Source organism: Ursus arctos, unplaced genomic scaffold (genome assembly GCF_023065955.2).
Source record: "Ursus arctos isolate Adak ecotype North America unplaced genomic scaffold, UrsArc2.0 scaffold_18, whole genome shotgun sequence".
NCBI classification, from domain to species: Eukaryota; Metazoa; Chordata; class Mammalia; order Carnivora; family Ursidae; genus Ursus; species Ursus arctos.
Genome location: NW_026622852.1, coordinates 26,223,968 through 26,236,840, shown reverse-complemented (window position 1 = coordinate 26,236,840; position 12,873 = coordinate 26,223,968). Strand labels below are relative to the sequence as shown.

Genomic DNA, 12,873 nt, shown 5'->3' with positions numbered 1-12,873 from the left:
GCAGTCCCGGAAATGCAAATTCAGAGTAGCTACAGGATTTCCTTTACCTCTGGGCCGCTAACGTCCCACTACACTACTGTGAGAACCCTCTGAGAAAGTGAATCTCCAGGATAGAAAGACCCCAGAGAACAGTGACCCAGAGGGGGTCCGCAGGGGGTGAAGGGTCAGGAGTTAGGGGCAAACAAGCCTGAAAGAGCACTGACTCCAGAACAGAGGAATTCTAGGCAGCTGCTCTGATCGTTCACAAGAAATCCCTCCCTCCTCTTAGATTCCAATTCTAGGAAAAGTCTAGATGGACCCGTGCTGCTCAGACATTAGCATGCATCAGAATCACCCAGAGGACTTGTTAAACAGAAATTAGAAAAACACAGACCACACAAATAGAGATTTGGCACACACTGGCAGAGATTGATTCTGTAGGTCCAGGGAGGGGCCCAGGAATCTGCATCATTAACAAGTTGCCAGGTGATGCCAGTGCTGTCTGTAGTCTCACTTGAGGAGCACTGAGCTAGACCTCTTATTAACTCCGTGTGTGGGATCCCAGGGCATTGAGATTAGAAGTATTGCTGAAAATGTCTCTCTTCATTTCTCCTCACTGCCTAGGGAAGCTCTAGTCAGACCAGCCAGGGAATATTTGGGTTTTAATTGGCCAAGACAAAGCTTTGTGTGTCAGAAATACCCTTATTCCATGTGTTTGGGTGCGTGTTAATGTGAGTTTGCCAAAGATGAGTGGAGTTGACCAACGTGGTAGTCCAAATCCCAGCAACTCCAGCATTTTCTAGGGAGATATCTGCTTATTGTGGCTTCCTGGGGACAAATGTGGACATGACATCCCATGGAATTCACAAGGCTTGTGACCAGATCACTCGTCAAAACTTTTCAATCTTACTCAAAAACACTTTGAGATTCTTTCAGGAATTATTCTAGCACATTCTCTGTGAAGGCAAAAAAGAACCACCACCATTTTGAGATAAAACCAGGACCGGAATCAGGTGCTATAAGGTCAGAGAAACAGAACTTCCCCTAAAGAGGGAAAAGGGAAGAGGCAGGAGGGAGAAGTTGTCTCCATGGTAGGTGAGAGGGCCAAGGCTTTGCCTGTTCATGGAAAGAAGACCACTCATGCGGCAAGCACTAAGTGGAGATACAAGTGTATAATTTTTGAAGTCCAAATGTTGGATTATCTAAACAATATTTGTCTGATTCGCTGCTTCATGCCAGCAAGCCTCACTTACTGGATATACCCATGTTCTCCTGCCCCTCACATCCTCACATTGTTTCCATGCTTTGTACCATGGAGCACTTAGGCCTCAGGACTCACCTGACTAGACCAGGTGGACACCAGTTCTAGGGTAGTTAACGTGCGAGCTCTCTGGTGGCCTATACTAGATGACGACTAACCAAACCCTTTAGATCTGTCTCTCAGGAGCTTGAACTCAAAAGACCAGGCTGCAGTCAGCAGCTGGTGTAAGGAGGAAGGAGAGGAAGGAGAAACCACAGTAACGCAGGTGGTTAGGCCTGAGAAGAAGCCAGAGCCGTGGTAAGCTGAAGTCGAGTCAGAGGGAAGAGAGTCGGGGGCAATTAGTCCCACCTGGAGTAAGTCCAGAGTGGTTGAGTCTCCCACATGGTAGAGCCCTAGAGGTGGGGGACACAGAGCTCTGCCACAGAGGGGCCAGTGGGAGCCACCCAGATTGACATTCCAGTGCCTGTCCAACCATAAGGCCCACGTACACAAACCCTATAACATCCCCTCAGCCTAAAACCAAGAGTGAAAGAGGGACAGGCTCCCAGAAGTTCGGGGGCAGAGGTCAAAGATGTTAGACATCATGAATCCAAGGCTGGAGCCCAGCGATGGAGGGTCCCCCACCTGCTCACATCCAAGTGTCCCTCACACTTACCTCAAGGGATCTTGCGGAGCATCAGGTAAGACAAGGTTAAAGAAATAGTTATAAATTGATGGTAACTCTTCTTAATATCGACATCTCATCATCATCTCAAATATAACAAATCCAATAATCCATAAACTCCTCAATCACAGGAACTATTTCTTAGTCGCATCTTTATTACTAGTAACCAATGAGCTGGGGACAAAAGAGGTACAAAAACTGTACACTGAAATGTCGGAAATAACGCTGCAGCCACCCAATCCCTACCAGCCCGGACAGGCTCTCCTCCACGTCACTGGCCGGTTCCCAAGATCTGGGATTTGAGCCACTGTTGATTTTTCTCTCTCCTGCCTCTCTCCCAGATCGACCTCTAAATCCTATCATTTCCTCCTCCTGAATGTCTCCCTGGGCCCCTCTCTCCCCCACCCTTGTTATTTTCATCCTAGGTAAGTTCCGCATAGCCCTCCTGTGCACAGCCCCCTGGACGGCTTAGTGGCCCTCAGTCATGCCTCGCTCTCTAGATATTTCTGCTATGCCAGCATTCTCTGAAGACAAAGACCCATTCCTGGTCATCATGTCCCCCATTTCTACTCTTTGGTACTTGGCACAAGGCTTGGTACGTATGACGTGTTCATAGCAGTTGTTCAGAGTGGTTGTTGAGATAGACAGAGAGAGAGAGAGAATGAACGCCAGGTCATGGGTCACTGAGTGGAGGAGAGGAGGTGCCTGGTTGGCAGGGAATCTGTTTGGCTCAAAGTTCCTGGAATATTTGAATCACGGAGGCCCAGCTCTTCTTCCTTCCAGGCCCTCTGAGGGCAATGAGAGAGCGTCTTGGACCCATTGTTGTGATCCAAACCCAGGGAAACTCTGATTACCTGGCCAGAGAATGTTCTAAGCTGAGATTTCCTTGTAGTGAGAGGGGGGCATTGGGTAGACTTCACAACATTGCCTAATTGGGTCTGTGGGAGTGAAGTCTAAATTCTGAGCCTCTCTCCAAACTTTAAATTGCTTCTGGGATAAGGCCTGGCCCCAAAGCAACCCAGCCTTAATTCCTGAGAGAGTCATCATGGGGCCCTCTAGAGAAAGTGTGGAGCACAGAGAAGAGGGTGCTGGGCCCAGGAGCCAGGCATGGCTTGCCAACCCACCCTGGGATACAGCCTCCTCTGGGCTGAGGCTCCTGGCTGGGTCTCAGCCTTGAGAGTCAGCCTTTGTCTCCTTGTCTCACTGAACCCCAAGGTCAGGCAAAGGCACTGTGAGTAGCTGGGGCTTCTATGGGCCGTGACTTGTGGCTGCACTTTGGACCCCTCTATACCCAGGGTCATTTAGAGACCCCAGGAAGTCAGACGACAGTTAACAATGTGCCCATGTTAAGAACGTGTATCCTTGTTGCTGGAGCAGCTCTGAGAGATAAGGTCTGTATGGCCTGCTTGGTTATGGCTTTGGTAGCACCCAGATAGGCAGGTGACACCAGAGACAGTCATTTCTCCTTGCTCCTGTAAACTGGCAGCCTCCCCACTCCGGGCCTCCCTTCCTGCGAGCCGCTGATCCAGCCTAGACGTCACCCCATGCTGGGTAAGTGCCAGGGGATGTCTATGGCCAGCTCTTCGCCAGCTGGGAAGGAAGAAAAGAGGCTGATGCAGAGTGTTGTGCAGGGTGGTGGTGGGGGTGGGGTGGGGGGAGGACTGGGCTGGGGGACAAGACAACTATTTCCAAAGCTCTGTGGCCAGGGAGCAGGTCTGTTTTGCATGAGCCCAGAGGAGTCTTAGGGCCAGTGGAGGAAGGAAGAAGTGAGAAAAAGGGCAGATATCAACAGCCCAGCTTCCTGACAACAATATGTTGTTTCAGTGTTGAAGCAGAGGCAGAGAAATCACTTCCTGAAGAGAGGATCTCTGTAACAGGTGGGTTAGACAAGGGGACTGGACTGGTTTAATAGCTGAAGATTCTGCCAAGCCTCAAATTCTGTACTCCCTGGTACTAACGGAACCTTTCTCTAAAAACGATTCTCTGTCCTTTAATTCCACATATCCCGGGATAAGCTCTTCTGAGCGTTGTGTCATTACCAATTCGAAAAAGCACCCCTTCTTCAGGGCCACGTGCAATTCACAAACCTCTCTCCAGACCTCAGTTCCTCCACCTTTAAACTAAGAGGTCGGTGATTCCCGAGACTGGTGTGGATCAGAATACATGAGGAGCATTTCTTTAAAAAGCAAGCAAACAAGAAACTAATCTCTAAGATCATGTACAAATGTAGGACCCAGCAATCTGTATTTTTAACTGGCAGTCACGCCGTTCTGGGCGCCCTGCTGCAGACCCTGAAGACATCTGGTGTTCCTAATCTCGTAGAAGTAAAATTGTGATGATCTTCAGCGTGGCGTTGGAAGCTTCTGGGAAGCTGAGTAGATTTACATGTGACGAAGTCTGCAAAGCATCTAAGTGGCACTGGAAGGCCTGTGATTCAAGGCCCCACTCAACCTACCCTAAGGATGTGAATTATGAATGGCCTTTGACCATCAGGTACGATTTTATTCCTTGGGCCCAACTTCCAGAGAAGCAGAGGCGCAGACAGGTCAGCTGTGGTCACAGAGGCAACACACAAGGCCTGCTCTTCAGGCTTCTGGAGACTTCGGTGGGAGTTCCATGGGGTAGGCTCCAGAAATTCAATTTGGTCAGATTTTTCAGAGAAGAGGGCTAAGATCAGATAAACTGATTTACACTCACTAAACTCACAGAATACTGAAGTGTAAACCAGATACTGTATAAGAAATCAAACTATTCAAGATATAAGTAACTTTATGTTTTCAAGCCAGTACCTTCTCTTTCTATAAGACTGTGCTGGAAGTCCAATTATAATAGAAACTGGCCGCACAAAGAGGAACTAGATCCATAGGAATGGGCCACATGACATCAATGGCCAGTGTCACTGAGCTGTGCTAGTTTGAGGTCCCAATTATATGACAGAGACAGAGTTATTCAGAGGCCCCAGGTTCCCTGTAAAGTGTTGAAGACACACAGCATATGCAGACATACAATTTTTGCCTCAGGTATATTAATATCATTGACTAGACAGAAATGTCTTTTATTTTATTACGTTTTTTTTAGTTTTCCAGGTTCTGCATTTCATGCTTTGGACCGATACACAGCCTAACTTCAGATAGCTTGGTCTTTTAGTTGAATCCCACAGTTTAAGTTTATTTACAATTTTAGGGACATCATATTGTGATCCCTGTGTACGGACGCAAGCAAGCCATCAAAAAAACCAACACGTATTTCTGCCTTCAGTATTTTTAGGGATAAAGGAGAGAGTTTGAAATGGAAGCATCCAACCAATCTGCTGTGACAGAGTTTGTCTTGCTGGGGCTCTCAGCCCATCCAAAACTAGAGAAAACGTTCTTTGTACTCATCCTGTCCGTGTACCTGGTGATCCTGCTGGGCAACGGGGTCCTCATCCTGGTGACCATCCTTGACTCCCGCCTGCACACGCCCATGTACTTCTTCCTGGGGAACCTCTCCTTCCTGGACATCTGCTACACAACCTCCTCAGTCCCTCTAGTCCTGGATGGCTTCCTCACTCCCAGGAAAACCATCTCCTTCTCCGCCTGTGCTGTACAGATGTTTCTCTCCTTTGCCATGGGAGCCACAGAGTGTGTGCTTCTGGGCATGATGGCGTTTGATCGCTATGTGGCCATCTGTAACCCCCTGAGGTACCCTGTGGTCATGAGCAAGGCTGCCTACGTGCCCATGGCTGTCAGCTCCTGGGTGGCTGGTGGAGTCAATTCCTTGGTGCAGATCTCTCTTGCAGTACAATTACTCTTCTGTGGGGACAATGTCATCAACCACTTCATCTGTGAGATCCTGGCTGTCCTGAAGTTGGCCTGTGCTGACATTTCCATCAACGTGATCAGTATGGGGGTGGCCAATGTGATCTTCCTGGGGGTCCCAGTTCTGTTCATCTCTGTCTCCTACATCTTCATCCTCTCCACCATCTTGAAGATCCCCTCAGCTGAGGGGAGGAAGAAGGCCTTCTCCACCTGCTCTGCCCACCTCACTGTGGTGGTCATCTTCTATGGGACTATTCTGTTCATGTATGCGAAGCCGAAATCTAAGGACCCGCTGGGGGCAGACAAGCAGGATGTTTCGGACAAGCTCATCTCCCTCTTCTATGGACTTCTGACTCCCATGCTCAACCCCATCATCTACAGCCTGAGGAACAAGGATGTTAAGAGCGCTGTGAGGTACCTGGTGGCTCGGAAGCACTTCACCCAGTGACAGTGGGATATGTCGTGACCCACACTGATTCACTTGAGAAATTCAGTGCATATTAATACTAGGTGAGGGGCAAAGTGAGTTCAGAGCCATGCTGCTCACAGTGTGGTAGCTAGCATCACCTGGAGCTTTTTACACATGCAGAATCTCGGGGCCGGTTCCAGACCTACTGAATCGGAATCGACACGTTAACGAGATCCCTCAGGGGATTCATATGCACATTAAACCTTGAGAAGTATTGGTTACAGGTGTGTAGTGGATGCTGTGGTGGGTGTGTCACCCAGACCCCACTCCCACCCCACCCAGGACTGAAGCTCCTCTTTCCCCAGCTGTTGGGAGTGTTGGTAGCAGACAGAATTCAGTTGAGTTCCTGTGCTGGCTTGCCCTTGGCCCATGAGAATTATGGGCAGTTCAAGTCTGCCCTCTGAGCTCAGTCCTCCTCTTTCACCTCCACCCCATAAGAGCTCTCCCCAGTAAACATCCTGCGTGAAAATCTCCCCAACAGATTTTTCCTGGGAAAGTTTACCTGCAACAGAGAACAATTGTCACATCTCAGCACTGGCTCGTGAGCTGTGCGTGTGACTGGCCCACGTCCTTCTCAGGTGTTTCCTGCACCCTGGTTGCCAAGGATAGTAACTGGGCGAATTCCTTTTGTTCAAGGAAAAAATTATTCCCCAAAAATGATTTGCTAAGTTAAATTCCTATAAATGGATCTTAATATGTATTTACTGTACCAGTGTCTTTACTCCCGAGCAGAGTCAGCAGAGCTGTTTGACCCCCTGCGCATGAGGGTGCTGTAGTCAGCTCTATGGGGTGTTCGCCAGGTACAAAGGTGTTTGAGGTCCGGAGAACATGTTGGCTCTTAACTACAAAACCAACAAACAAAAACCCTTAAAAAATCTTAATAGTTGTTTATTTACATGCCTTAAAAGGGGAGCAATATGTCAACCTCAGTAATTGGTAAATGCTTGTATTTTAAAGATTTATTTATTTTACAGAGAAAGAGAGAGAGCAAGAGCACGGGGTGGGGGAGGGGCAGGTGGAGATGGAGAAAGAGTCCCAAGCAGACTCCATGCTGAGCCCAGAGCCTGAGGTGGGGCTCGATCTCACGACCCTGAGATTAGGACCTGAGTCAAAACCTAGAGTCAGATGCTTAACTGACCGTGCCACCCAGGCGCCCCATTATTTTAGAACAATCTGTAGTTACTTTCACTTTGCAAGAATCCCCAGAGTTTTTATGCTTATTTTTGAGAAGTCATAGAATTATAAACGGAGTCACTTGTAGGCCAAATAATTTTAAGAACAGAAGTAGAAACATCATTATAAAATACCACAAAATTATACTTCAAGTGGGATGCAGGTGCATTTTGACATGATTGGGGTGGGACCTTCTAAAGTAAGAATGTCCAGGTGAGGGGGGCAGTCTTGAGATGGACCCGATAGTTCCAGATGTATTTGTCTTCAGTGCCTAAAAATGTACTTAGCGTACAGGTGCTAAAGAAGACACACAGACGTCTCTCCCCAACTTCCTCTCAACATTCTCTTCTCCCCCCGCACTCCTTGTGCTCACAGAGATGTGGTATGTGGCTTGTAGACTTCTGGAGAAGGTCTAAGTGAGGACGTGAGGGTGAAACTTTCTCTTAAGAGAAAATCCAAACACGCCAGTCCCTAGCCTGAAGCCTGCGGTGGTCTGTGGGTTATAGAGATCCCCAGCCAGGGGGCTCCAGGGCTGCTTCTCCTCAGTCTTCGTGAAAATGACACCATTGGTGGAGAGGGGCTGAACCCACACTCTGTAATGAGATCTTTGTGCATTTCCCCCGTGGTAACATGGACCATGATGTCTACCCGGATGTTGGGGATATACAATGAACCCCGATACCAAATTCCATCTTCTTACCAAGGGAGAATTAGTACCCAAGGTCTTTCTTTCTTTCTTTTTTTTTTTTTTTTAAGATTTTATTTATTTATTTGACAGAGAGAGAGACAGCCAGCGAGAGAGGGAACACAAGCAGGGGGAGTGGGAGAGGAAGAAGCAGGCTCCTAGCGGAAGAGCCTGATGTGGGGCTCGATCCCAGAACGCTGGGATCACGCCCTGAGCTGAAGGCAGACGCTTAATGACTGCGCCACCCAGGTGCCACCCAAGGTCTTTCATTAGCAAATTCAGCCTCCAGATAAGTCTTTAGCAGTTGCTTTTGATAGATTAGGCTTCAATCCAAGGCTCCCCTACCTCCTCCCTGCCTTCCCCCTCATCAACTTCTAAGGGAAAATTCCTGTCCTCTGGCCCTGCTGAGCAGGCATTGCCAAGCTCCATGCTGCCTGACTCTCACCTCCTGGACCCCAGTTGAGGTTCCTGAAGGATTCTCCGTTCCCCATCACCAAAGATCTCTAACTAATAGAAGCTCTTAGGAAAATGCTAGTTACCTCGTTCCCTGCCTGGCCTGTGACTCCAGACCTGCTTCTAAGGCTGAATGTTGTTGTTCTCTCACCAAGCCCAGAGTTCTCTTCTGCCCTCGTGCCCTCTGCTGCAATCCGTAATCCTTGCTCCCTGAGTTACTATAGCATGGCAGGACGCAGGAAGAGTTGCTTCCTAGTTGAGACCTAAACTGCCTTGACTTCCGTCCTCTGACTCTTGTCTACTCTGGGCTCCCATACGGCTTAGAGGCACCGGGAAATCATCTCTCAGACCGTAGCTGTCACTGGGAACTTTCTGGAAATCAGAGGTGCCACCCTTTTCATTTCTGCCCTCTTTCTAGTGCCTGGTGCTGGCCTGTGGTACATGTCTGTTGCTTCCTGTCTTTGAGGGCAAGGGCTAGAGCTTGTCAGCCCTGGACGAGTGCCGAGGGACAGAAGTGGGGCTCAGCTCGTGGGGCATGAGGATGCCCGGTGTGTCTGCCAGGGCCTAGGCATAGCTTCCACCTCTTGTTTGGACAGTTAGCCTTGCAAAGACAAGCGCAGGCCCCCTCTAGCAGATACCATTGTGGTAAAAGCACAGTCAGAACTTAGTCATCTCCTCTACTTCTGGGAAGGTTGGCAAGGAGACGATGGGAATTTTCTAATCTAAGGGACATCTCTTCGTAATGAGAATTAGGATTTACATAGTGTTGTCTACAACTTCTTTAATTGGGTTCATAGGACACAGGCCCTAAACTCCTATGAGGCCTTCACCAAACTTTAAATTGCTTCTGGGATTAAACTGGCCCCAAACACCCAGAACTCTAAATTGCTCCATGGTTCTTTGACGGAGCCTATGGAGAGAGGGCAAGCGGCATAGAGCAAAGTGTGTCTGCTCCAAGCACGCAGGCTGGGCATGACTGTCAGGACCACCGGGAAACAGCAACTTGAGATGTCCTTCTTGCTATTATCTCACCGGACATGGAGAAGGCCAGGAAAGGGAACAGGGAGAGCCTCTTAGGCTATGGCCAACCCTGAATATTCTTTACCTTGCTGTGAAATTTGAAGGAACCGCTTAGCTCCAAGGCAGCTAAAGAGAACTGGCTGCACGTTTCCAGGCCCGGCCTCAACAGATAGAGCTGGACAGGGGATGGTGACGGTGGGCAATTGAAGCAATCACCTCTAAAGCCAGAAGCCTTCCAGCATCCTTCCTGCCATGAAACCTTCTGTCCAGGTAAGCTCCTGACTCCACCATGGCCTCGTCCCCATACTGGATATAGAGCGAGTTCTCTCTCTGGCCAGAACTTCTCCAAATAGGTGGGAGAGGAAAAAAGATGGTTGTGAGTGGGGACTTGGTCACAGCTCTCATGTCTATGAAGGGCTTTTATAAGGGAAGGGAGCGGGCATGTCCTGGGAGCCTAGGCCAGTGTGGTGGCGGGGCTGGGGGTATGGTGTGGGGATGACCTTAGAAGAATAAAGTTGTGCTTAATGTAAGGGAAAACTTTCCAACAATCAAGGCTGTATGACAAAGGAATGATACAACATAGCTCAGGGTGTTCAAAGCAGAAATGGGAAAATGGCATTTCACAGATGTTCATACAACGGAGGGGAAAGAGGCAAACCAGTTATGTTACAACATTCCTGCCGAGTCTGAGAGTCTCCAGCCAATGGTACTGATGTCTCTAAAAACATAACTTTTTTTTTTCCCCAAATGCTCCCAATGCCCACAGTTACTCTCTTCTGATAATTGCATGAGGCTAGCTTCAGACTGGCAGCAATAGTGTAAGAGTCACAGACACAGTGTGTGAAGTCCAGGGACACCCCCTCGCCCAAGCTCTGTACAAGGCGGATACCTTAGAGAAAGGTGTGGCATCCCTATTTTTCATGAGTGTCCTAGGAAAAGCAAGGATGACCAGGAATTCATAATGGATCTTTTGCGCCTCAGTAGACCTGCTCTGGTACAACAGGGGAGCACTTGTGAGCTTCTGTTTCCTCATGTTTAACATGAGAAGCCAAGGCTTAAGGTTTTCTCTAATGTATTGGATTTACTGGTCTACACAACTGGAGTACATCCTATGTGCAATGCCTCTTTGGAGCGACCGCTCTGCAAGGCTGCATAGAATTGTCTGCTTTTCTTTGGGGTAGAAAGCATTATTGCGGCATTGCCATGGCTTTAATGGTCAACTCAGATACAGAAGGGTTTGAGTGGGGAGTTGTAGCCTGCAGAGCAGCCTCAAAAGCATAGAGCCTGGTCACAAAGTCGCAGATGCTCACGCTGGGAGGCATGAGGGACATTTGTCCTTGGATTTTGTTCCTGCTCCCCAGCCCTGGGAGCTGGAGAACTGCAGTGCTGTGGACAAAGGCCACGGTTACAGAGGAGGGATGTGGAAGTGTTTCCATTAGGGTCTCTCTGAACTATTAGCCAGATATTCCCTATTGACAGCACAATGACTGGAGATCACCAACCAAACTCACAAGAAATGAAGTATAAACCCGACATCAAGTAACAAAGTAAACGCTAGGCAGCTCTTCATGTTCCTGGCCTCTGCCCATCACATTCTGTCCATGTAGGACTCCATGTGGAGCCAAATTATAGTCAGAAAATTATTATACAAACACAGAATTAGAGCCAGGGGAGTGAGTGAGGTGATGTCAGCGGTTAACATCACTGAGTACGACAGCTTGAAGCCCCCAAGGACACTGCAGGGACAATTATGGGCGGGCAGGGCTGGCCAGAAGAGCCAGTCAGTGCTCTGGACCCACGCGTGCAGCACACCCTCAGGGTCCCCCTTTCATGGTTCCCATATAGACCGTTCCTTCAAGTGTGTCAATACTATCGATCTGGCTAAAGTTCTGTCATATATCATGGTTTGGTTAGGTTTCCAGGGTCTGCTCTTCCTGCTTTTCATTTGATATATCCTGACTTTTAAGGTAATTTCAGTGGACAATGATTTTTATGACTTTGATGCTGCTACTACACGTTGGCATGTCAAAGGATAAACTTAACTTTAAGTTCTAGAAGGATCTCATTGTTACCCCACATATTGATTCTTATAAACATGTGTTTGCTGCCATCAGTTTTCCTAAGGGTAGAAAAGAGAATTTAAAATGGAAGTGGCCAACCAATCTATTCTGGCAGGATTTGTCTTGCTGGGGCTCTCAGATCAGCCAAAGCTTGAGAAAACGTTCTTTGTGCTCATCCTGTCCGTGTACATGGTGATTCTTCTGGGCAACGGGTTGCTCATCCTGGTGACCATTCTTGACTCCCGCCTGCACACGCCCATGTACTTCTTCCTGGGGAACCTCTCCTTCCTGGATATCTGCTACACAACCTCTTCCATCCCTCTAGTCCTGGATGGCTTCGTCACTCCCAGGACAACCATCTCCTTCTCAGCCTGTGCCGTGCAGATGTTTCTCTCCTTTGCCTTGGGAGCCACAGAGTGTGTGCTTCTGGGCATGATGGCGTTTGATCGCTATGTGGCCATCTGTAACCCCCTGAGGTACCCTGTGGTCATGAGCAAGGCTGCCTATGTGCCCATGGCTGTCAGCTCCTGGGTGGCTGGTGGAGCCAATTCCTTGGTGCAGATCTCTCTTGCAGTACAATTACCCTTCTGTGGGGACAAGGTCATCAACCACTTTACCTGTGAGATCCTGGCTGTCCTGAAGTTGGCCTGTGCTGACATCTCCATCAACGTGATCAGTATGGGGGTGGCCAATGTGATCTTCCTGGGGGTCCCAGTTCTGTTCATCTCTGTCTCCTACATCTTCATCCTCTCCACCATCTTGAAGATCCCCTCAGCTGAGGGGAGGAAGAAGGCCTTCTCCACCTGCTCTGCCCACCTCACTGTGGTGGTCATCTTCTATGGGACTATTCTGTTCATGTATGCGAAGCCGAAATCTAAGGACCCGCTGGGGGCAGACAAGCAGGATGTTTCGGACAAGCTCATCTCCCTCTTCTATGGAGTACTGACTCCCATGCTCAACCCCATCATTTATAGCCTCAGAAACAAGGATGTTAAGACCGCTGCGAAGACTCTGGTGAGTCAGAAATGCTTTGCCCAGTGAGAGTGGGAGGAAGCAGCATATCTTGTGGTTCTGTGCACACGGTTCCCATAGGAAATGGCTACTTCATAAGCATAGATTTGTTCGGTGGTCCCACACAACAGTTTCATCACAAAACTGCCCAAACAAAGCACATCAGGATGGGGCTTTCCTGAATGTCTGACAATGGAATACCAAGCCTTTCAAATGAAGAGGGGTTGTGTTAAATCACCCAGAAACGAGGATAAGTGACTATTAAATTTTATTTTTATTATGAAAAAGTAAGTAAAAACTA

At 48.5% G+C, this 12,873-nt stretch overlaps 2 protein-coding genes across 2 annotated transcripts; both read left to right on the top strand.

Moving 5' to 3' along the window:
• Positions 1–5,192: 5,192 nt before the first annotated feature.
• On the top strand, positions 5,193–6,149 carry LOC113260273 (olfactory receptor 13C7-like). Its single transcript, XM_026505980.3, has one exon. The coding sequence runs from the start codon at positions 5,193–5,195 to the stop codon at positions 6,147–6,149; it is 957 nt and encodes a 318-aa protein (XP_026361765.2).
• A 5,496-nt stretch (positions 6,150–11,645) lies between these two features.
• LOC113260274 (olfactory receptor 13C7-like) lies at positions 11,646–12,602 on the top strand. Its single transcript, XM_026505982.2, has one exon. The coding sequence runs from the start codon at positions 11,646–11,648 to the stop codon at positions 12,600–12,602; it is 957 nt and encodes a 318-aa protein (XP_026361767.2).
• The last annotated feature ends 271 nt before the right edge of the window (positions 12,603–12,873 follow it).

Coding starts and splice junctions, on each gene's coding strand:
- LOC113260273 (XM_026505980.3), top strand. CDS start 5,193: ATGGAAGCATCCAACCAATCTGCTGTGACAGAGTTTGTCTTGCTGGGG.
- LOC113260274 (XM_026505982.2), top strand. CDS start 11,646: ATGGAAGTGGCCAACCAATCTATTCTGGCAGGATTTGTCTTGCTGGGG.